The sequence below is a fragment of the Bombus terrestris genome, chromosome 10, assembly GCF_910591885.1.
Source record: "Bombus terrestris chromosome 10, iyBomTerr1.2, whole genome shotgun sequence".
Lineage (NCBI taxonomy): Eukaryota > Metazoa > Arthropoda > Insecta > Hymenoptera > Apidae > Bombus > Bombus terrestris.
In genome coordinates, this window is record NC_063278.1 from 5,289,996 (window position 1) to 5,316,405 (window position 26,410).

The following is a 26,410-nucleotide window of genomic DNA, read 5'->3' on the forward strand; positions in this document are numbered from 1 at the left end:
CAAAGTAAATCGCAGGCTAAAATAGAATCTTAAACTAGAAACTTAAAGTAAAATGGCTATGCTAAAAATGTAAAATAAAAGAACATAAAAATACACACATGCAGGCTTAACGACAGGCGAGCTTGTTTTACGGGGCTGGTGAGGAATTTGGAGCTTACAAGGTGTCGGCCTCGGTCGTATGATGTCTGCCCTCGTTTGTACACCCCTCTGATTCGGGTCAGCAGTGTACCGATCCAAAGAACCTCCATTACTGTGTTTTGAGCTTAGTCCTGTATCTGCTTTCTTGTAACCTAAATAACCAGGCCGAACATTTGTAACGCGAAATTATGATAAACGACGTTACGTGTGACGTTACAGTTCAGAACTAAACGAGGCTGAGTGAATCAACAGAAACGTTATTTTAAAAGAGTAGAAATTACGGCTTTTATCGGGTTGGCGAACTTGCAACAATTTAACAAATAATTTCATTAGCGAGATTTTAAAATGGTAAATGAATCAAAGTAGAAGAAATCTTTAAGAGTATAGATGATAAAGATCTTTTTAATTGCTTTCCTTTCGCGCACGATTCAGATAAAAATATTCGTTATCACGAAACGAGAAGGTCAGAGTGGAGAATTAAAAAATATTTTCTAATTCCCTCGTAATAATTCCAAGAAAGGTATCTAGAAATTCAGTCTACACGATTCTATCAGTTGGAGTCGATCGAGGAAAGCAATTAAAGTAGGATTAACAGGAGTTCCAGTTAACAAAGCTGGAACCATTTAATACTTTAATTAAATTACATCAAAGAGGATTTTTAATTTGAAATTAAAACTCCCGTACTACGGCTTGTACTATTCCCTTCGAAATACTTTTAATAAATCGGATCTCTCGATGCAACTCTTTATTGCGCGCTAAAAGGAAACGCAACTCGCCATAATTAAACAGCTTTCCTACTTCCACGATCTCATTTTACTCTGTGTTTTGTTGCATTTAACCGGGAACTTCCATTCAAGAGTTTCAAAAGACATACTTGAAAAAAGAAGAGAGAAAGAGGGAGAGAGAGAGAGAGAGAAAGTGAAAAAGGGAGAAGAGAAACAAAACACGTAGTAGGAGTTTTGTAAAAGAAAACTCATCGCGGTTTCGCCACGAGAATAAAAAGCAAGATAGAAGGAGGCTACTCACCAAGGGGTTGAGGCTCTTGCCGCTTGCTACAACACTTGCCCATCTTGGATGTTGTGCTCGATGTTTCCCCTTTCGATCCTGATTCTACGCGCCTTCTATGCTGATGCGTGCCCCCAGGAAAGTCGCCATCTCGTGAACTCGGGCTGATACGGCGCGACGGTGATTTCCGTTTCGACTTTTAGCATCACTTTCTTCTCTCCATCGCGTGTTTATCGAATCCGCGCACCTGCAAGGTAAACCAGAATTGTCGACCATGATTCCTCTTCGTCTTGTTACAGCGAGGCGACTTTTGAACGTGTCACGATGCATTATCGTAATTCACAGTTAAGGACGTAGGTTTATATATACATCGGTAGATAGAGCGGAAAGCTTTTTTCTGTTTCCTCGCGTTTGGTTATGATTTATCGAATTAGATCTTTTTACTGCCACTGTGCATTCGTGTATTTATAGCTTGCCAAGTTTTTATGTTTGTTAGTTTGATCTAGGATAAATGAGACGAATATTAATTTAAACAAATTGCTATTACAGCCAAAGTTTTTATGTTTGTTAGTTTGATCTAGGATAGATGAGACGAATATTAATTTAAACAAATTGCTATTACAGTTAAATTTTGTATGTTTGTTAGTTTGATCTAGGATAGATGAAACGAATATTAATTTAAACAAATTGGTATTACAGCCAAAGTTTTTATGTTTGTTAGTTTGATCTAGGATAGATGAGACGAATATTAATTTAAACAAATTGCTATTACAGTTGGAAATATTTATTATTTCTCTTGAGTTAGATTCCTCTTATGTTCGCTTATGGTGTTTTAAATTGTAATTATTCAGATGTGTTTGTCATTTCGAAATCTTTCATGTTTGCAATTCTAATTTGCAACAGATGGAATTCGTGGCAAGCAATTCATTATCAATTAGTTCGACGTGGATTTCTTTCTCGTTGACGTGATTTATTGAATTGCAATTATTAATATATTTATTATTTCTGTTCTGGTGCAACTACGGCGGGGAAGAAGCTGACTTATGAAATTGCTTTCGCCGCTCCCTAGCTTCCACCGGTGGATCATCGATCATGTTGTATTTAAAGAAGACTTAGAACGTCCGTGTTTTCTTTCTCCTTGCCTTGTTCAACATCGTGCATCTTCTTTACCGGAGACTAGCGTGTTCCTTTTCGGTGCGAGACAAATCAGGCATGCCGCCTGTGTTTCCGAGTAATACGTTAAATTAAAACGAGCGTAACAGGAGGACTCGGAGAATGCTAACCAGTTGATTGTTCACATTCATAGACACACGGTGAACGCTCTCAAACAGAAAAATGTTTTCTTTCCTTCGTTCGTTCGTTGAATACCTTTAATCCGTAATTAAAATGCTGGCGTCCAGTGATAAATATTACACATTAATTTTCCTGGATGCTTATGAGTCATTAACTTTCTTCGTCCCTTTTCACCTTTTATCCTCATTTCGCGTATAAATTAGGAATTTTTGTTGTAGGTAGAGGCTGTTATAAGTATGGATTGTTAGTGTACCGTATCAGACAAGCTGTTACATTGGTATGTGTTTAAAAATAACGGGTATTAATAAGTTTCAGATACAGCATGTAATCTCATTAAATATACATAAAATATAATAATCAAACGAAAAAATTGTTTTATTTTATTCGAATAAATGTCTCGCGGAATAATCACTTTAGGTAAATATTTCTCATTCTATTAGAATTCTATGATTTTAAGATTCGAATGCACATTCGTATCGCTCGAAGTTTCTTAAACAAATCTAACAAATACGCAATCAAATTTCCATTACGTTCTTTATTTTTTCCTAAGCGTAATAAACCTAAATACACGTACAATCTAACGATCCATTTCCAAAGTCTCTCTAAACACGGGAACTTTCAAGGGACCTGTTAATTATTTCCAAGTATCAGTTGCCAATACCTGGAACGAAGTAAACTAGTCAAACTCGAAGCCGTAAATACAAACGTATAAACTACTATCGAACGACAATGTAAGCTGTAAGGTGTTGCAGGTTTTTCCGCATTGCTCTCGATATTCCTTAGGGAAGACCAGTCTGAAAACAAAAAGGCGCGACACGATCGCGAAGTCACGTACAGACATTTTCTATATGCGTGGCTGTTCTTCCGATGAAATCGTTGCAAGGGATGAGTCAGATAGAGCCCTGTTTCAATGAAATTTAACGTGATAAGAGATATAACGTAGATACGTAAGTATGTTAACATCTACGTTAATATACACAGTTGATTAATATTTTTGTATTTTATTTGCAAAATGATTAGTTCTTTCGTAATAATAAATAGTAAAAATAAAAATAAATAATAAATAATAATAATAGTAATAATAGTAATTTAAAAATAATAAAATAGTAATTTTAGCTACATATGACTAATCAATTATGACAAAAAATATATATACTGGGTGGTTGGTAACTGGTGGTACAAGCGGAAAGGGGGTGATTCTACGCGAAAAAAGAAGTCGAAAATATGGAATAAAAATTTTTCGTTTGAGGCTTTGTTTTCGAGAAAATCGACTTTGAATTTTCGCTCGGTACGCGTGCACTTTATCGCGTCTCGTTATAACGGATCTCACTGTAGATCGTTGTCTCGATGGATATTATCGCAGTTTAAGTTTGTTTTTGCCGTAACAGAAAATTAGAAATACATAATGAAATAATATGAAGTAATCATAAAGTTTATTATTACAAAAATTGCTGAAAATGTTGCCCATTCTGCCAAACACATACTTCTGCTCTTCTAATTAAATTTCTATGAACACTTTCTAACACATTGGAAGTGTTTATCAACATAACGTCAATCGAAATAACGATCTACAGTGAGATCCGTTATAACGAGACGTGATAAAGTGCACGCGTACCGAGCGAAAATTCAAAGTCGATTTTCTCGAAAACAAAGCCTCAAATGAAAAATTTTTATTCTATATTTTCGACTTCTTTTTTCGCGTAGAATCACCCCCTTTCCGCTTGTACTACCAGTTACCAACCACCCTGTATATTACAATAATATAGTATAAGTATATATATACTGTATGTATATACATATAGTATTATGTGATTTTATCAAATTTTAGACATATTTTTGTCATAATTGATTAGTCATATGTAGCTAAAATTACTATTTTATTTTATTTTATTTTATTGCAAATTTTGCTTTACAGTTTCATTTTATTTAATCGTATCTGTATAGAATTCGCGTTGTTATTTAATTATTATTCATTTGATATTATTTATACATTTATAGAACTATTAGCAGGCGAAATTTCACTGAAATTCGAAAGGACCGTGTCTGATGTAGCATGATACGTAGGAAAACCACGAGCAACAAGGATAAATAAAGTTAGGAACGCGCCTACGGAGTTCATTTAGAGTTTAGGGGAAAATACGACGATGTCTTTTGTCGTCTACGAAATACCATTACAACGTGCATAATTACGACGCGACGTTGCGAATTCCAAGTTTCTGCGGCGACCTGTTACACAAAAAGTGAAAAGCGACTTGGGAAAATCAACTTTACGACTTTTCATCTGCAGGCCTGCTGCAAACGAAGCCTCTTCGTGATCTTAATTCTCTACCGGCATAAATTGCACGTGATAAAAATTCGCTCAATTCAGACGCTATATATACGTGAGAAATATTACGAATTTGTGTCAAGAAGTAAAGCTCAGACTCGAGCAGCTTTTTATACTCCGCCAAGTGTTTATTAAAGATAAAATTCTAGTTGGTTTGTTTCCAGATATCTCTTATATAATTTATTTAATATTGTTTACAAATTTCAAGTAGCTCATTCAATAATTTAGGGTACAATGTGTTTATTAGTTATCGAATTTTAGGCAGATTTTTTAATTAGATTCTAGTATTAACAGATAACTGTTCTTTTTTATTTTTTAGTTGGATCTGTTTAAAACGATTTTATATTAAACAAGATAAATATTGCACGAAGAAATATTTTGGAACGTGTGAATAAAACATAGACCATGTTAAAATTACACGTTAGTATATATAATTATTCTGCGAGTACTCATTTTAATTTTATGAGTTGAAAGAATGGGTGAACTTTAGACAACTTCTTTCTTCTAGCGACAACTTGAGAAAAGGTAATTTTTATAGTAAAAGTACAATACAGTGATCGTCAAAAGATTAATAACTCGTTTCTTAGATTATAACCATTTTACAAATTTAATTGTTGTTTCTATCTGAACTGAAGTTTTTTAAATCTGACACTTGAACAGCTTGCCTAATTGTACTTTTCGGTCTTCTTAGTTTTAAGAAATTGGTCTAAGTTAATCATAGTTCTAGTTTAATGACGGCTTTCCTTCAAAGATTTTCGTAATTTACAAAAGTTTTCTATGTCGTTTGAATTCTACTTTCTTAGTATTTAATAGTAGCCAAGTTGAATTTCCTACACGATCTAATTTTTATACGGTCTAATAAAGACGTAAAACAAATTACTGCCGTTTGCCAGCACACTTTCACGAATTTTGATTATATTTGATACAAAGATGATCTACTGGCAACACACTACGTTAATATCCTCTTGGATTAATACAGAGAAACAGTTTATTAACGAGAAGAATATTTTCTTTTCTAGAAACGTTATTTCATCTACAACAAGATCTCCGGCGGATGTAGTGAAGAAATACATTGAATAAAATTCACGTTAAAAGTTCTAATTACCATACTTTTCTAATTAAACAAAAAAAATCTAGAGATATTCTATATGTATCTTTTGATTCATCTTCGTCGTTACTTCCTTTCATCGTAAGAATTTTCAGAAGAAAGTTTAATAACGTGGCGAGAAAAAAAGATTTGGAAGACGTAGAGTATTTTCCTGAAACTTCTTAAAATTTGACAACTTAAAATACACATTTCCACGTTCAGAAATATTCATCAAATATATACTACACAAAATTGATATTTTTTTTAAGAAAGTCAACAAAAATGTACTTGACGTGTTTTTTTTTTTCTTGTGATCTTCTTCGAGACAAAGTTAAAGAGTCAAGGAACCTTAGCATAAAACGAGGAAGATACTTCCACGGTACTTTGTGCATAAACTTGCATCATTGCATAAACACGCAAAATGACGAGAACTCGCTCAACTTCCAGAGAGCTGCGGTCGTGCATCGACGTCGATCGAAATATTTACGAGCCTCGTAGCCGTCTCTGTGCTCCTCTGACACGAATGAAGGTGCGAATGTTTCGAGATTCGTCGTGTGTGTTTAATATCCCGTTTGGAACGAAGTTTCCTCGCCTACACGTACACGCAAACTATCACCTGTCTGTGAGCAAAATTTTCGTACACGTGTCGTACGACGGAAATACAGGACGTTCTCTGATGGTTGTAGGCCGCTTTCGATGACCGATAAACAAATTATGGTGGCGGCGGAAGCGGGCAGAAATGAAATCACCGCTCAAAAGGATCACCGTCGTATGATAATGATAATGACGTAACAAGAGGAAAGAAAATTTCATTGGAACCAGTCTGAATCAGCCGCGAACGAGACACGCCAATCAAGAGGACCACTTGACTTATGGATCACGTACGTATTTCTGGTAAATTTCGCTTTTAAAAGCTGAGACTTGCGTCAGTTGAAATTAAAGAGGTATTGTATATAATGTCGATTTAAATTGTTAATTCTCGCTATGAGTTTCATAAAAGGAATTTTGTGTGACAGAGAAATCGGAATAAAGTCATCTCTTCTTCGTCTTTCGATCTGTTTTACGAGTAAAAGACTTACTACGAGTAGATCGTGGATATTTATGCAAATTCGTATCTTTGAGAGTATAATTAAAAAAACTGGAACTTTGATAACAAATTAGTTTATCTATTCGCCATTGCAAAGGGTATTGTACTTTTACATATTTTTGCATATTTAGGTATATGCATTTTTCATCTCCAAATTTCCCATAGACGCGTAAAAATCTAATTACGAGAGAGAAGTTGCTGAGGGCCGAGGGAAGGCAATTCAAGTTTGTATTCGACGCAAAATTTTGTCAGAAACTTTGGTAGCTTGGATAAGGAAACTGAAGAAAGTATTCCTGTATTTGACATAAATCCAATCCTTGAGTGTTGTACACGATCCAAGAATAAACTTAAAAAAGAAAAAAGGATTTAGAATTAATACGAATTAACGTTAACCGAGGTGTAAAGCAAGCAATTCAATGAATAATTAAAGAGCGTTTAAGTAGGTCAAAAGAGATCTAGAAACGAGTCGGGTGAAAATGCTAAACGAGAGTCTTTGGTCGCGTTTTTAAGCGACGCGGTGACGCGATGCGACGGGACAAATCCAGTTCGACATCGCCAGTAATGAATTTAGGACGGTGGTAATCGCGAGCAGAGGCACTTAAAATATCGGTGTGGTACTTAATCTTGTCGTACGTTCGACCGCGTAATTTCGAGCGTTGTAATTCAGGATGTGGTCCTACGATATTTCTCGTTAATACATAGGACCATGGCAATTGCTTTCCCTTCCGGACAGAGCCGACGAAAACTTCGATATTCGTGGTCTGTTCATTCCACTTTTGCGTTTAATTTCATTGTCATTTAATAACGATTTAAGCATTAAAATTATAACTCTCATATGTACTGCTCTTTCATATTTCCTATAAAATCGAACGACTTTGCACGTTACAATTAACAAATTGCTCCTTTGTATTTCTTGTAAAATGCAATTAATTTCAATGTTTAAATTATCATTAATATACTCTTTTGTTTTTGCATTGCTTGTAAAACGAATCAAATTGTACCGATATAGTAGCAATTATGGTATCTGTTGGAGATCGTTGAAAGAAATTTACGTAAATCGCGTAGCACCACCGCGACATTGTCATTTAATAATGATTTAAGCGTTAAAATTATAACTCTCATATGCATTGCTCCTTTATATTTCTTATAAAATTGGACGATTTTGCACGTTACAATTAACAAATTGCTCCTTTGTATTTCTTGTAAAATGCAATTAATTTCAACGTTTAAATTATCATTAATATACTCTTTTGTTTTTACATTCCTTGTAAAACGAATCAAATTGTACCGATATAGTAGCTATTATGGTATCTGTTGGAGATCGTTAAAAGAAATTTACGTAAATTCTGTAGTGCTGTTCTTTGCGAAGAACCCGATGTATTCTTTTCACGAATAAGATAAGAACATACAATCTTAAACGTAAACAGTTTATTTAAACGGAAAGTGCCAGTTTCAGAATGAACCGCAGAAAGGACATGCCGATGAAAACTGTGGATTCTCCATAGGATAAGCAACATGTTCCGAAGGTCCTCTACATTTCACAAGCATCTGTAAACTTTAAACTCTAAACCAAATGCCATACCGCGTTCCAGTAGCCTCGAGGCTTCCAAAAACCCGATCGACGAGGAAAATACGATGGAAAACCTTCTGTATCCGCACGTTTCCCGCCGTTCGCGGTCATTTGAAATGGACAATGCCGAAATCCCACGAAACGGGTAGAAAAGGAAAACTTTGTGTACGGGATGTTTCCGTAAATCAGAAGATGCAACGGGACGTCCCGCATACTCGCCGCGCCATGAAAGTTTTTAATTAAGCAGCCCAAGGTTGCTCTATCTCGAATATTCGAATAACGATGCGTTGAACTTCACCTTGGGATCCAACGAATTCGTAACTTTCTTTTCGCAATATATAATGCTTACAAATTTGCATATATCTATATTTTTCAATGGACCATCTCTTGACCATGTTCCATTTATACATTTTATTTGTATATTATCAAAGTTTTGTAAGCGTAGACAATTGGTAATACCATGAGAACATTACTATGAAAGCATTATTTGCTAAATGACACTTGAACCTGATTGATCAATTAGTATGTAGATATATGCTGTAACAAATAGCACGGGGTGGAAATATATTTTGTAGCCTCTTTTGTACGAAGAGAGGACGCAGTAAGAGCACGACAAGTCACGTTTCTTACTTTTCGCAGAAAAACTGTTTTAAGATTCAGGGATGATTTATGAAAATGTACCCTAAAAATAGCAGATTCAGGAACGTGTTCCGTCGCCGAATAGATACAAATGAGTTATATGAATATAAGTGAAAATTCGAACAAAGTTAAATAATATAAATACGAGGGAAAGTTAGAATATGTTCTAAAAAAATGTCAGAAATTCAAGGTGCTGTAACACGAAGTTTAGCTAACGACAGAGAGAGAGAAAGAGAGCGCAAGGCGGTCGATTTTGCTTGGCCCACCCCAGTGGCGAACCCCATGGAAACACCATGGCGCGGGCACGGGATAACGTTCATACAGGACTATACCACCACCATCATAGTAACACGTTCTCTCCCTATGTCTTTCTCTCTCTGTCAAATTGGTCTGGGCGCACATGCACGTCACCAAAAACACACGCACAGAGAACAGGGTAGACGGTCGATATCCCACGGTTGTGCGTATATACACGCTATCTGATGGGCTTTTATGTGACGAACAATGACGACGTTTCGTGGCAGGCTGCATACAGAAGAATTAAAATTTCCTCGTGGCGCACTTTGCTGCTACTTTAAACATAGATCGAAAATCTTAGGACCAGATGACGATATAGAATCCTTTAGAAATCTTGAAACTCTCAGTGGACAACCAACACATAGTGTAACGTGAAATGTTCCGCGTCCTGAAAATTTCTAACTCTTAACCTGTAGATCTATAAAATATTTTAATGAATAAAAATTGTATCTAAAGCAGGTGCGTGCGTCATTATTATCACAATGCGAATATTTACGCAGATATAAAGGAAAGAAATTATTTCACCCTCTAAACATCCTAATGCGTACATACGTTTCTGGTTATTTTGTAGTTCTCCACTATTGTATTAGAATTGTACGCAGATTACGTTTGAGTACGGAAAATAAATAGTATCTGTAAAACAATTTATAGTAGATCGACGTAGACCTTTATATCCAAACATGTTTCGCAACTAAGGAATGCGGGTTTTGTCATTAATTGGTATTGACAAAATCCGCATTTCCTTGGTTGCCAACCCAAAAAATTCCATACTTTCATGAACTTTGACAAATGGATGATAAATTAGTTTCTAAACAGATATTCCTCTCGTCTAGCAAATGCTCGACGAGTATACTCGACGTGTTACGAATCTTTACGTATCTTCCCACGTCTTTATGTATTTTATGTACATTTTAAGGATAATACATTATAACGATTAACGCTTATTATCATGATTTTTGTATTACATCGCAGCTATTTAAAGGTAGAAAGAAATTCATTCGACATGTTTCTACAGTTAGCTTCATCCTTCGTCGTTGAAGAGAAACCGTATTTTATTTTCTTTTTCTTCGCCTCCTAATTTAAATACTAATAAATTAATTACTAAATAATTAATATATCCAGTCTTCCAATTTCCAAATGACATATTATCCGCGATTCGTCAGTTCCTTTTATTACACGAAACCCTAAAGACACAGCGCAATATACGGCCTTTAGTGGGTCTTACAACCCTAAAACGTCGCTCCTACTTACTCGATGGTTCGATTTACGACATCGTTATATGCATCCAGCTATATCCCGGGGAGAGGGGGCAAAAGGAAGAACAAGAGGGGGAATGCATTGTTCAACGGGGGGTGCGGAACCCCGAGACTACTTTTTCCTCTCGTTGATAGAAAAAGTTGGAACAATGGGTGTATTAAAGCTCGCTTACAACTTGAAATCATTCGTTTTGAGTTTAATCAGCGTGTATGTGTAGGTTACCATGTCACGAGAGTGATGTACTTGACGTTTTCGACCTTATCGTATCGTTCGTTTCGACGGCTGATGTGTTTGTCAAACGGATTGATTGTTGTACGAGAAACAAGATATTTCAGGCTGCCAATAGCTAATCGTATGAATTTTATTAGCTTACATGGACAGAATAAAAATATTCATATTCCTCGAATCGTTTAAGTTCAACTTTTTATGCATAGCGCGAACTTGAGCTAATTTTATTAAAAAAAATTCTATACAAATTACAATTACTTAATACAATTAATTATTTCATTTGCTATAAAGTCTATTCGTTTGAAATAGTTAAATAACATTTTTTGAGTAAAGTGTAAGTTCATAACAGTTGAGAAAACTTGAACAGCTTTTAAATGATATTTTCTATTTTCTTCTAAACAGCAGTACCGAATATATTGACAAAAATAAAATAATACCGAAAAATTCATAAAAATATCGTGCTCGTAGTAAATCGTTTAATTCGTATCACTGTGCAGTGAATTTATAGAAATTCATTCTTGGTTAATTATATGATGGCTCGCGCGCGTCTTCCGATTTTGCATGTTCACGTTATGTTTATCGCTATTTAATTCTGGTTAATTAACGATGATGACGTTTAGAATTACGTGGATATTAGATTCCATGGTATGTGTATACATACATATATATATATATTCGTGGAAACGCTAGAATTACATCTGTTAAATTAATATCCGTCGTTAATTAGAAGCACCGGTTTGTTTCGTTTGCGTAAATTGAATATGCATATCTCGTATCACTGGGAAAGTACGTGGAATGATATTTGCGAGGCGAGACGCACACAGGATAAGAATATTATTTTATCAATAAAATATACTGTGCAAACGTATACGTGCGAATGTGTAGAACGAATATAGAAGAAACAGCAAGATATAGTTACTTTTAGAGGCACTTGCTATGTATGGGAAAATGACAGTGTTTACTCGAAAAATTAAAAATGGCAAGAAAATATATAGAATAAAAATATGGGATATTTTGTAGTAAGAAGATATCTCGAATTCTCTAACTAAAAGAATTACAGCGTAAAAGAAAAACGTAAAAGAATAACAGTTTTTACTAGAAAAAATTGATGGAACATTTTATTAAAAAAAAAAAATATGAACAAGATATGGAATATTTGAAGAAAATATCCTGAATTTTCCAATTAAGAAAGAGATAGTGTGAAGGATTATGAGAAATTGCGTTAATTTTTAGTAATATTTATGTATAGAAAAATAGCTGATGATGGAACATTTGATAAAAAGAAAACCTCGTAAATTTTGTAGTTAAAATAAGAATTTATACGGATAACGAAGATTTGAAAAACTACATGGACGTCTAATAGAAGAATTGTTGTACCTCGCGAATATTGATACAAAAAGGGTATAAATGCTAAATAAAAACACGCGCTATTTCTCGATAAATTGATCAGCAATTTATACTGACATTTATAGATGCCTTTGTAAGCCAAAAAAAAAAAAAAAAAATAGCACTCTGCTACAATAGATTGTGAAAACCTATTCACGCTGTAACTATACTCGGAAACTATTAAATACGGAAATGCTATTTCGGTTTTCTGCTCGATAAAAATTCAACGGAATCAACAACCTCTGCAAAGAAACATACGTGCGTATTTCATTTCTACAGAACTAAATCCCTCTGTAATTGAAGACAATAGAAAAACAGAGCTTTAACAAATTTCGATATTCGAGGGAATTATTATACTCTGTAAAAGAAATACACTTATGTAAAAAGATTTGTCAATTTAAAATTCAAATGGACGAAATTTCAGGATTTTATAGAAAATGAAACTTGAAACGAAGTAAATCCAGTAAATACGAGCAAAAATCGATATATTAATATATGAGAACTCGATTAAACAACAATGTATGAATTGTCGAAATAAAAGAGAACTAGTTTTCGAAGAAACGAACCAAGTACTGGAGTATTCGAAATGATGTCCCTGTTCATTGACACATTTTTCTCATTAAATATTGTTTCACTGCATCGTACGAGTGTTTCTTCCTATTGATTTATTTGAACTGTTTTTACTTTCCTTGTCTTCAGCGATACTATAAGGTCCTGAGGAATCCCAAAGTTTATACAAATTTTCACGAACATCGAGTATCAAGTAACAAGATTCTTGACAATTTTCAAAACTTTTACAAACATTAAGTCACGTTAACATCATACGATACTTGGTGTTAAGTGTTTGGCTAATTTTCAATTACCATAAACTACATTCAGATATAAATTTCTCAATCTCAGAATCCCATCAGAGGATCGACATACATATGTACTTCCATTTCATTGTAGTAATTAATACCACAATTATCGACCGATAATATATACGCAAATATGTACGCTACACTATAATTAACTACTATAACCAACACTAATAATAATTACAGATCGCTATAATTAATCCGTCATAGTCTATATCTAATTAACGTACTTCGTTATGAGAAAAACAATTATTGCAATCGATTACAGTTTCTTCAATCTTAAACTGCAGCCTGGGATCTAATAATTCTATTCAATTGTCCTAAGATCGTTGGATATCAGGAAAATAGTACAATAGGTGATAATAGGTCGTCCTTCTACCTCGACAGAAGTTCACCTTAATTTCGTCAAAAGTATCTGTATAGCTCTAACAATTCCAAAACCAAAACCTTGAAATCAGTCGTTCATTTGATACTTCTATCACGGAGAGAAGAAAATTTCCAAGCAACATTTCTTAAAACTTTCTACGCGATAAATTCCACTTCCTACAAAGCTAATCCCATTTCAAGCCCATAAACTTACAAAATTTCACCGTATCTAAGACACCCTACACACATAACCCAGCGAAAAGCTACCCACCGAATATACCAAATTGAGAAAACGCTCGCTTAGTACTCGGATCGCATTCGACTCCTAAAAACATCATCAAATATTCTCGTTTGTTCCCTGGTAAGGACCTATCTATCGATGATTTTCAATGCAAAACGACATATATAAGCTCGCATTCATACATGTACGTAAGTACATACATATATACCCAGATAATCCAGCGAGTTTTATCCACAAGCAGGGAACTCTAGGACCAGCAACCTCGTAGATTTGTCGAGCTTTTGCCCCAACCCTTGAATATCGTCTTCTTGAATGGATATATAAGCTCGTGATTTCGGGGACTACGCCCTTCCTAACCTTCCTACCCTTCATCCCCGACCGCCTCGGCGCGGCGCGGCGTCGCGCTCCAGGGGGTGGCCGATCGGACGTTATTGCGTTGCAGGGGCGTACGTAGGCCACGGTGTGTGCACAGTGAATTTCCCTCTGTCCGATACACAAATGAATTCGCCGTATCTAGTTGGCGTTCGCGAAATACGATTACGCGATGATGAATCGTGCCGGGCAAATAATGTACTCGCGTGCCCATTAGAATGTCGGTCGCTAACGGAAACCCAGTTACGGGTCTCTCCCGATGGTTCTAGCGTATATACAGAAGGTTTAAAAAAAAGCGAGTGATATTTGAACGGTTGATAGGCCAAAGCGGTTATATAACCGTTGGTTTTCAAAGTTTTAGAAATTTTATTGCCAAACCATTTGATCGATGGTTAGCTTATGTAATTGCATTAATTTTCTTTGATTTATATCTTGCCAAGTTAACCGATTTGACAAATAAGCAGCTCATGTATGAGTATAATGAGCGTACCAGTTTCTAATTTCGATTACTAGCACGTAGCAATAAGGAAGTGTTTCGATATGCTTGCGGTTGATCATAAAAGTATTTATATAGGTGTGTTCTTTTTCTGAGATTTCTCTTTTAGCTTTATTACACGTAGTTGCAAGAGTAACGAGATCGAGCAACAACACCTAGCGATTTCGTAGGAAAGGTGAAAATTAATCTACGTCATCGAGGAACCGACCGATGAATCGCAATTTGATGTTCGCACCAAGTTTCGACGCGATAATTTTACAATATGATCTTGACGATCTGTTCGAGACTTTAACAAGCATCGAAGTTTCGCAGCGGTAGTCGACTTTTGGGATGAATGTCAATTTTCTAGGTTAAACGTTCCGCGTATATTATATCGTATATGCTGTTACTGGTTCGCAAAGACGAGTTTTATTTCAAAGTATTCTTCGTTTAATTCAAAGAATGTAAATGAGAAGCGAAAGAAATCGATGGACTACATTTTGATATTACTTTAGACGCTGTTAACCCAGATGTAGAATACGTTGTCTCCGTTTAATTCACCAGTAAGATATTAACCTGAATTTAATTTTTTTTTTTTTTTTTATGCTGAAACTGAGTCGATGAAATTATTAAGAAACAACATACCGCATTACGGTAAGGATCGTTGCCAACTATTGTACACGTTGTATCGGTACTTCATCCTTTCGGGGATCAATATTTACGTTACTTACATATTGAGAGCTCATTATGTTCTGCAAAATAGGCCAGGATAGTGCTTGACTCGCGACTTGTTAGCATTATGAGGCATATTCAAGCCAAAGTGGTTCACAGCAAATTGATACTTGTGTCATATTTGCAGACGATTAACATTTATCTCGTAATTTAGTTCTTTACAATTAAGTTAAATAGCTGAAAAATTATATATACTCGTATATTGAAATAAAAAAATATACATCATTTGAAACAAAAGAATAAATCGATGTGCTTTTGAAAATACGAACTGATTAGTACTTTACACGACTGTATGATATATATTAAATATATATTAAATTAATGTAATATACAATTTAATATACGAATGCGTTAAATTACGAAATATTAGATGTCATTAACTCTTAGTTGTGGAAGCCTCGGTCGATTTATTCGAAATCAAAGCAAACGTCCCCTAACTCCACAAACAATGTCACCTTTTTAGAGATTAAAAAGCGGCTATCAGAAACTGTAATGAGAAACTATTGCGCCTAACGTACGACTGATTAACCGTCGAACACACGACACCGTGCGTTCTCATTTTACGGAAACGTCGCTTTTAAAAACCGTTGGATTGAAAATTCTTCCATTAACAATCTGTCCATCCACGCGATCCTCCTCATCTGCCTTCAATTATCTCTATTTGTCATATAAAATGAAATCTAAAAGTCCATAACACGCATAAAGTATTGTCCGTAAAAAGTATTGGCACACCACTGTACTTGTTACAGTATTTACGCATTAACAGTAGAACTATCGATAATTAACACGAAGTTATTTCTACCAAAACCAGGGAAAATGACTGGTCTTTAAAAAATACGTAATAATAGAATATTTTTATATTTATTGATTTATTACTTTCTTAGAGAAGCAATTCCATGTTATGCAGTACATTTTTGGTATTATTAATGCATCTGAGACCATGATCCCTAAACGAGGGTTGACAAATTTATAAAATTGTAGAACCAGTCATTTTCACTGGTGTGGTATTTCTAGTGTTAGCATCCAGCGACCAATCCGGAATTTTCCTGATATCTGATATCGTCATATTGAATGATACGCAGTAAAAATTTTAAAAACGTGTGGCAAGTTGTACAAAACGGGGAAACTGGTTAATTGGGGTTCGATAAACAGACTGCAGCACCCTTTTGCACTTTGACAAATACCAGCCATTATGACTGGTATTGGTATAAGTAACTTTGATATAAAATTATTTTCAGTTTGAATATATAAAAACAAAATAAAATTCATTATATTATTCTTCTAGTTATCGTTGCGAAAGTCATTACATCATTGTAGAAAAAAAATATAACATGAAGTAGGAATTTTAAAATAAAATTGTAAAACCAGTCAATTTGACTGGCGTGGTAGTTCTAATGTTAATTAATTAAATCCAAATACCATTTAGTTCGCAGTATTATCGTATGACTATAAAAGTCAGAGGAAGTTTCAAAGGAAAGGAACAAATGCGTTTAAAGAAAATACTTAGTCGTTGAAACGGGGACAAAAGTGAAAATATTTTTTCAAACAGATACTTTCGTGAGCCAGTGAACATTCGTTCGAAAGCATTCGTTTTTCCCTATGCAGAAATCTACAGTTTTACATTGTAGCGAACCACTTCGTATTTTTGCTCCTTCTTTTGGCTATGCTTTTAGCTGAAATAAATACAAATACCAAGAGAAAGGGAAGTTACGAACGATGCTAGGGTTGCTTCTGACGGCACCGAATCCGGAGATGCCCCCAACTTGGACGAAAATTAGGGGTTGTAAGACAGAAATGGCTGCCTCCCCTCAAACATTTCGCGGAGGGACGTAGAAACGTAATTTGCAACGCCTTCGACGATGGCCTCGCGGTCCCTGCTTCTTGTCGTTGAAACGCTTCTTCTTGGTTGACGATGCGTCCACGTACCGTATTGTAGATCATATGTCTTCGTATAATATCTGTTTCTTTCACGTCGTAGACGCGATCGATAGCGCATGGAAATCAATGTGCTTCCCTAATCATTTGCGTGGGATGAGTCACTTTCGCGAGGGCTTTGCGTGTATCAACGAGTTCGTTCGATATGAAGAAGAACAGAGCTTACATGGTCGGACTAATTTCGATAAAGTGCTGAAACTTTGATATTTCTGTTAATACGATTAAGAAAATGAAAGCTAAACAGAGATTTATTTTATTTGCTAAGTATTACAGTAAATACTCTGGAATTAAATTGGAATATTTTATATTTTATATTCTTGACGCATATCCTTGTTTTCCAATGAAGCACTTTTATGTCAGATTCTATACGTTTCATTGGCATAGTATGAAATTTTTATAGCCATACGAAAACACTACTTAATGATACAAAATCTTATCGGTTATTATTTAATTGTTGTATTAAGTACGACGGCGCGGCAATACCTTCCGTAGTTGGCATATAAATCATGAAATTCAAGCATCGTGGGGAATCTCAGGATTTGCACAAGAACGAAACGCTCTCTAAGGAAATGCTACTTAAGGAAACGTTCGTAAATAAAAGACGTACAAATTCTAAAACCGAAGAAAGTTCAACCCACGAAGAAACAGTGGCAGCGTTGAAAAACCAATATCAATGGAATTTAATTTTTTCTTCTTTATCTATTTTGACACTATGTTTGTGCAGTACATTTACGATATAATAATAACAAAATAAATAAAAAAAAAAAGACAGAGCGAATAATAAACATAGGAAAGAATCCTTCGGAAGATACCCTTAGGCTACAGCTTTCAGCTTAAACGAAAGCACAGAGGGCTATCTCGCTTGTACAGACTATTCCATTGTAAATACCCAGCTTTTATCCAAACTCTAATCTTCGCAACGATCTACCTTGCCCGGATAGTCCCGTACCCTAACCACATATTTACAATGCGATTAGAAGGAAAAGTGGAACATCAGAGAATCTTCTGTAGTAGGAAACAGTGTCACCGGCTGATGAATAATAACAGTCGCCATATTGACTGGCAGACGTTGTACGACGCGACGCGACGATTCATTAGGTATGCTGGCAGTAGAGAAGATATACGTTTTAGAACGATTGCGGACTTCCTGTCGCGGATAATTAATCACGGTGCTGGTCTGGCTTGCAAGTGACTAAGGAGACTCGCTTCGTGGAAATTTTCGTACTCTTCTTCGGTCGGCGGATAAAAGTTGGCGCGCGTTTTTCATGGATCCCAGAGATACAGGGAGAGAGAGAGAGAGAAAGCTCAGCATGTTTCTCGAGTGGAAGGGTCGCGTTTGCCAGGCATTGCGTAGCCCGAAGGGAAAGAAGAAAATCACACGGAGGTGGTGGCAATTTCTTGGTCAGCGCTTCAACTATGACGCATTTGCATTTCCATCGAAGTTGCACCCAAATCTCTGACGCGTAGTGCGGTTGCTATCTTTGCGTCGGCCTCGGGGCTGGAAACGATCCCACGTACTTACATACTGCGGTCCCCATCGTTCCATCTAATTCCGTAGATGTCCTCCAGATACTTGGGATACCCGTTTCGTTTCTATTTCTGGGCAAGTTGGCTCGTTATTGGACCGAGGCACGATCATTGTCTTTGTACTCGGTTGTGTTGAATATTTTATCGATAGGATAGAGCAACACCCTGATTGTCATTGATGTATAACGCGATTTGAGAAATGACAAATGCTTCGTACGGGAGCAATAGCCGAAGATAGATTTCAAGATAAGGAATATACGAATTCCGAAGTCGAAGAATGATCCAAAGATCAATCAAGAAGAAATTCAAAACGAAGTGTCGGTGGGATTTAATGTTCAGTTTTAAATCATTCTGGCTATGTATATAGCGAAGAAGAAAGTTTAAATTTTTATTGCTTAGAATGTTAGTTTCTGTTATACCAAAGGAACTTTCCATTTAATTCAGATATTTTGCGCTCTCTTATATATCCTGTCCTATACGCTCGGATTTACTTTCTTCAATGGAATCATATACCTTTCACTTCGCTGCTCGATACAATTCGTCATACTTTTTATTTCGTTGATTTACGTGTGCTATCGTTTACTTCAATGGTTATACTATCATACTCTCAGCAAATAATCTACTTATTGTAATTATACGTTTCTATTCCTCAAACCGCAGTGACAAATTCTGATAAATTATAAACGTGACATTTTAACATGTGAAGATGGAATAATTATTACACTACCTTTAACTACCCTTAATAACTTTCAATAGCTTTGTATTAAAAAATTCTACGCGTTATAAACCGTAGAAAACCTTTCTCGAAACACGATATACTAAATGTAAGTACGTATACTGATTGTGAGTCAGCATACGAGCCAAAATTTATCGTGTTCCTGAATGGTCCCTCAGACCTTCGGATCTTCCCAACTAACCAGCCCAACACGTGAGCTCACGAATGACGTCAGCCGATCAGTTCAAACAGGGTCAAAGATCTCCAGTTGCTCCACCGATGACTAGAGTCTAATGTGACTCCCACTGGGATCATCGCTTCCCATTTCCATATTTCTTCGCAATAGATCGGCGAATTTATCGTTTCTCGTTTCGCGTCAGCGCAGCGGAAGCACGAGCAGAAATTATTTCACGCCTCGTTCCGTAACGGCTACTTGCGTCGTTCGAGCGAATCCTCCTCGTTCTGGGTCGAAGAAGCTCACAGCACCAATTTCGTAGACCCGTGGCTTCGATTATTATTAAGTCGGTTTTTTTATTTTTAATTATTATTATATTTATTATTAAGGATTATTATTAAGTAACACGGTAAAATCTCCGTTTCAGGGAAACACAGAATAAGGTGATACGCAGAGATAAAGACACACTTTTAACGAGGCTTTCGAACTTCTTGCAAAACTTTCAATAGCAGAGATGATACACGGTGTCTATCGTAGAACTTCAGCGATTGGAGAGAGAGTATCCACTCGTGAGAAAAATTGGGAATGGAAATAAGAAAAATGACAAGAATTCTCACCTTTTTATTCGATAGTTCTTGTTCTTGTTTAATGTCAGACAACACACTAAAACAGGAAAAGAACAAAAGACATATGCATTTTAATCGAAGAATTATAATTGTAATAAAAAAAACTATACTCAGGTACAAAAAGATAAATTGATTCCTAGCGAAATCGTAGAACGTTCGTGACACAGTGAACTTACGTGTAGTATACTTCGAAAGAATAGTGATTCGCCTATAACGTTCAACAAGAGAAAAGATCAACCGAGTGAAATCTCTGGATTTCTTCGGGACTGTTTGTTCCGCGTCGTTGGTCCACGTTTCTCCTGGTTTATCGGTCGTCCAAAAAGCGTGCTCCTTCACCGTACCTTTAGGACGTGACACGTTTTAGCAGGCTCTTTGTCCGAATGGGGGGATTAAACGTTTCGATGAAACCTTAATCGTACGGTTAAAAATTGAACTCCGGATACTTGATCGGAAAAAAGAAAATGCTCGCTGATTTCTAGATACTATACTTCATTTAGACGGTATAAAACAGAATACATTTTACATATACAACAGAATGTATTTGTCACAATTTCTTTTATAGCAACTTGAAAATTGTTTACTTTTTTCCAACACGTTAAAAAGAATTTTACTTTTGCGAACAAAATTTCTTATCTCCGATCTTTTCCAAGTTAGCTCTTAAGTCTTAAGCTGTTGAACTTTGGAGGGTGATTACACCCCTCGTACTTGAATTACCACAGCTATCAGAAAAGATACATATCTGCTACCTTTTACTGTTTTTCGAGCCTACAATATTTTGTCCAGCAGGACTTTACTTTGTTGGGCGAAGGCTCGTAACGAAGGTACGTGATAAAAGTAATAAAAATTCTACAAATTAACGATCACAGTTACACTTTATCACACTTTATCGTAGACTATCCGTGGCCCACCAAACGCGTCATACATTAACACGCGGATCCTTGTAACTTGTAATTGGAAGGTCGACGACGGATCGTCATCTTGAACGTAACGGGTTGAAGAGACGCCGAGTGGACACACGCGGAAAAATCCACGGCTCTGGCGATTCCAATGTTTCGCGTTTCACCGAAGCGCAATTAATTCCGCGCGAGAACATCGCGTTACTGAACGAATTCATTAATTTCATCGACAATTTTTAGCGCGGAAAGACGAAGAAAGGGGAAAAATATTTCGTCGTCAATTAGTATTCCGCGCAAGAGCCTTGATGTTCGCGCTGAATTTCCTTCCTCGTGAAATTAGATTTACGTTATAATTAATTTCGTGCGAAAGATGAGGTTGAATTTTGAAAGTTGCTTCGTTAATTTTGTCACTGCCGCTATTTATTCAATGGAAATTTAAATAGAAGAGATACCTACAAAGCATTCTATCTTTTTATCGTTTTAACTAAACTTTGCCAATATGAGCAAGAAATAAGCGACGAAAAAATTTCTAACCGAACAACGATAATCGAACGAGCGACAAGCAACGAATAAAATTATATTCCTAATTAAACATTTTTAGTAGAAAATACATAGAAAAATCAATATAGAGTTGGAGAAATTTTTGATGAAAAAGGCGCGGTAGTTCGAGTAAACAGAAAAATAACTGTTTATTAACTTTATCGTTGACTTTAAAAGATATACAGCAAGAACGTATAGCGGTCTATGAAAGACGATGGAGTTCGCGCAGTATTGCTTTGAGAAGGAATTTTAAATAACACAAGATTCAAATAAAACAGGAAGAAAATAATACGAGAGTGTAAAGAAGCATTTTTTTCGTTGTTCCTGTTCGAGGAATATTCCTCTTATTTATGAGCTTAAATCTATCACGTGCCTCGACCTTCCCTGCTTCAAGAATATAAAAAATACGACAATTCCTAGCTGCGACAGCATGTTTTCTTAATTAATTAGAAAATATTAAATAATTACTGTAAAAATTACAACTTGGAAAAATCTATATATGTAGTCTGTTTAACTGGTTAATTTTCGATTAGGTTTATCAGAAAAATGGAAAAATTCAAAGTTTTATTATTTTTATCCAGTGGATTTTTTAAATTTATAATTTGTGAACTAGTTTCCGTCTGATATTTTTCAATCGATATAATTTTTGTTATATGAAAGCGATTATCGAGGCGAATTCAACGCTCAATAATGTAATAGTATTAATTTACTGACATTGAAATATATATATATATAAAGAAATTTTCTACAGCTTTTAATGAATTTATTACGCAAAACAATAGAATTTCGTAACCATATTCGATAAATGTAACGTCATAAATTTTCAAAATAGATATTTATTTTAATTCTTGTGTTTCAGTGAAAAATAAATCGCGTTGGTCATTGATCTCGTATACCTATAATATGGAGATTCATAGTCTGTAATATTATTTAATATTTCAAAATTAATTGAGAAAAAGCAACTACGTATCTACCACTGGAATTACGTTCTTCTTTTCACTAGTAGACACTGAATATCTATGCAATTTTATATCGTTATGAATGCAACTAAAGAAATACAACCTAAGCAGACTAATGTCACCTATCCACCAAATCGTTTAAGAATAACATCTATCAACTAAAATTATATTCTTTAAGATTCATTTTAAGATATGAAGAGTTGATTTTTTGAAGATTCTCAAGATTAAAAACGTGTCAATTTAAATTGCAAATTGCAAAGACTAGGATGCGTTGATTTAAAATCAACAGTGTATTTTATTATATTTTTAGGGGATTGTACAGCATAGTATCGTATGATTTTGTACTGATATTTAAATATATTAATATTGTATTAATAGATATTGAGAATTTAATTCTTATATGAAAATTAAATTTAGGTTAATTGAAATAAATATTATATTTATTGTACTGTATTTTTCAGGGGTTGTACAGTATAGGGGGTATATATTATAATATAATTTTATATTAATTTAAAAATATTTAATATCATATAGTAGTATTGTATAGTATTATATATATTTAGATGAAATGTACATACAAATGTCAGTGAATGCTGTAGTTTGGACATTTGCTTCTTTCAAATTTTCCTTAAACGTGCCAACACGTACAGTTCCAAATTAGATCATTTACGCGTGTCGATAGTGTTTCTCATGATACGTAACTCACGGGTTAATTTCATCCCTTCGCGTCGTCACTGACGACAAGATACGCGGTGAGAAGTTGGTTTCCCTTTGGCTACTAATTCTTCCTAAGTTTCAACGAAATCTGTGTGCGGCTATGTAACTAACTTCCGGCTTCGTCGGCGTTAAAAGCAACTCAATTATTTCTTGAAACCTGGCGATCAATTCACGGTAGTGAATTTAATATCGTGGATATCGACAAGGAGCTTATAAATAGGAGGAAACACAGCACCCTCCGCTATATCGATTATGAAATAAGAAGAGCTCTTCCCTCCCCCTGCCCTTCAGCTTGGAAACACATCTCTAGCAGGCATTCGCGAAGAGTTATACCCGTCATAGAAAAGTCAATAGAAACTCGAGACAACTGCAGTGCATAAAATCAATAAAATCAGTTTTTCAAGTCTCTTCTCCCTGACGCTCTTGCCAGGTCTTCCGCGTAACCGCAGCACACCTTTATGCGTTCTTTATGGAAATCAGACTACGGTATTACGTTGATTACGGTTGCTAACGACGAAAGAAAGAGCGTGTTCGTGCGTAGTCGATGTAAAAACGGTGAAAATAATTCATAGATATCGTATCAAGACTGTGGGAGAAGAATATGACAATTTGTATTTTTTATTCCTTTTGAAAGAACAGTTTTAAAGTTCAATACACAGTCGGTTGATATAGAGAACAATTATAGAAATTCCTTTTATTTATTTTTAATTTTTAGGTAAATCAACGTATTCCTGCATTGCCTTTCTGGCTTCAAAAATGTTCCACGATATTAAGAACGAAGAAAGAAGATTAGTCCTTAAGGCATAGGAAGAGTGTGTTTAAGGAGAATAAAGTCTAATCTGATATTCGTAGTATTGATATCATTATGAAACTAATCTTACAAGAATTCCAAGTAATTTCGACTTATCGCGATAGAAGAAATTTGCGGATTTGTCACGGTTCACGCCACTCCTGCTGTAGAGAAACAGAAACAGGTTTCGAAATTCATTAGGTTCACAGATGCTAAAACATCGTGCATTTAATAGTGTAATAACCCGACTGAATGTATAATTTAGCACGACGTGTTTGAGCCTGTAGAAGTATCTACGTACAGCAACTTGTGTAAGTTTGATTAGACCAACGATCATGTTTAATGCTGGAATATTAAATGCCTCGCTAATACGGCTATATTTGTTTCTGCGATCGTAACAGGTATACCATTAGTTAAATATGACAAAATACGCATTACAAATCGAATTCTATTTTTTGAACGATTCCATGCTACATAGCTTGAAGTTTACCAGCTTTCAACGAACAACTGACAAACAAAATACGTATTTTTCTCTATAACTCTGGAATGTTACAAATTTCCAACTGTAACTCTGCTCGACATGGTTGAATAATAGACGGGAGAAAATATAATAATCGAAACTTTGCGATATTCTCGAGTAAAATTTGAATTTTCTCTTAAAGGGCCGAATTAATTCACTCGCCAGCATCAAACGACAGAGATCAAAGCAAGATTATTCTAATTTTGCGATCGTTATCATAACCATCCAGCACGATTCACGTCACGTGCACAAGAGAAAATACACGCGTAACATCCTCCTAACGATAGACCGACGTTCTGCGGCAAAGAAAACGGGACACAGTCGATATCTTGATCGAACGTAACACGAAAGATCAATCGAAAGAGATAACAACGGCTCATGGTCGGAGCTGAAGGGATCCATCGATCGGATCGCGACAGATCGATGGCTGAGACGCGAGTCCGACTCGTGTGTTTCGAAGGCGAACGTCGACCTCGTTTAACCTCGTGACTCGGTGACGTCTACCGTAGCAGGTACCAAGCAGCGGAGAGAGGGTTGTGTGTTCCATGACTATGACTAACAATAAGTCACGGAACATCCGTGAGTCACGAGAGCTAGAGCCAGGTCAGCGTAGCCCATCGCTTGCCGACGAAGAATAGGACGTCGTTAGCCGCGACTCGAGGAGCTCGACCCGCGGCTTTCCAGCGCCACTTAACCCTCGCCGTGTCGCGTTACGCGCCCTTGCGTTCGTGCAGGCCTCTCCATCGACCCAAAATTGTGCCCAGCCAACCGACCAATAGGACCATGGGACCTTTTTAATGTAACTCTTTTTTTATACTACAGAAACGATCGAGGATTTGGAATTGTCTTTCTTTGGCTTTCGATCGTATTTTCATCGTACTTTACAAAGACTCTATGCGTAGTCGGTCGCAATAAAATTCGAACACTGTACACTTTTAATTCCTGTGTCTTCGATAAATGTACGGGGACCAACAAAGATCTATCACGCTACGTTACATTAGACTACGTAGATAGACCTTCTATGTGGAAGAAACTTTTGAGTTATTATATGTCGTTGTTTAACTATTAATCCTTTGCACTGCTATGTCGAGTGTGACTCGATATTAGTTTCTATCTCAGGAGCTCCTTTGCCGAGTCCCACTCGACATTTTTTCATTGCCACCTCTTTTTCTGAAACGTGCGAAAGAAAAGCAGTATTGCATCCTGGAAATTGTTTCAGGGTATATCATACACTTAAAAATTACAAAATACAACAATAGTGTGAATAAAACTGGTATTTAAGTGAATTTCTTTTATTTATTTAAATTGTCTTATTTTTTAATTAAAGTAAATTTCAAATAAAACACTTAGAAGCGTTAGGAGCTGCTGGTAACGAAATTGAAATAAAATTCGGAGTGCGAAGGGTTAAAAGAAACACGGAGAAGGAGGGAACTTTTGTGCGAGGAAAAGTTTCGCTCGCTAGTACTAATTACACGCGTAAAACTAAACAACAGCTAAATTATGCGCGTAAAGCTAAAATTAATAACGATTATTCACGAAAGTTTAATATTAGTTGGATGTGTCATATATTTGACGACGATGTAAATTTGTTGGCATAGTGGAAATAAGTTTCTCGAACGATCAACAAGAATTTGTTTCTATTCTCCTTCCAAAC

General features: G+C 35.7%; 1 protein-coding gene across 4 annotated transcripts in view; it reads right to left on the minus strand.

The window, feature by feature from the left end:
- LOC100644180 (tyrosine-protein kinase Src64B) overlaps window positions 1–26,410 on the minus strand; it is an 86,488-nt gene that overhangs the window by 8,082 nt on the left and 51,996 nt on the right. For 3 of the 4 annotated variants that reach the window (XM_012312665.3, XM_003398289.4, XM_048409794.1), the window contains 2 exons: window positions 1,165–1,390; window positions 99–290 (listed from right to left, as the gene is read on the minus strand). In XM_012312665.3, coding sequence (XP_012168055.1) covers window positions 99–290; window positions 1,165–1,207 — 235 coding nt within the window. In that variant the 5' untranslated portion in view covers window positions 1,208–1,390. The remainder of the gene's footprint in view (window positions 1–98; window positions 291–1,164; window positions 1,391–26,410) is intronic. The other variant, XM_003398290.4, reaches the window with a different exon arrangement.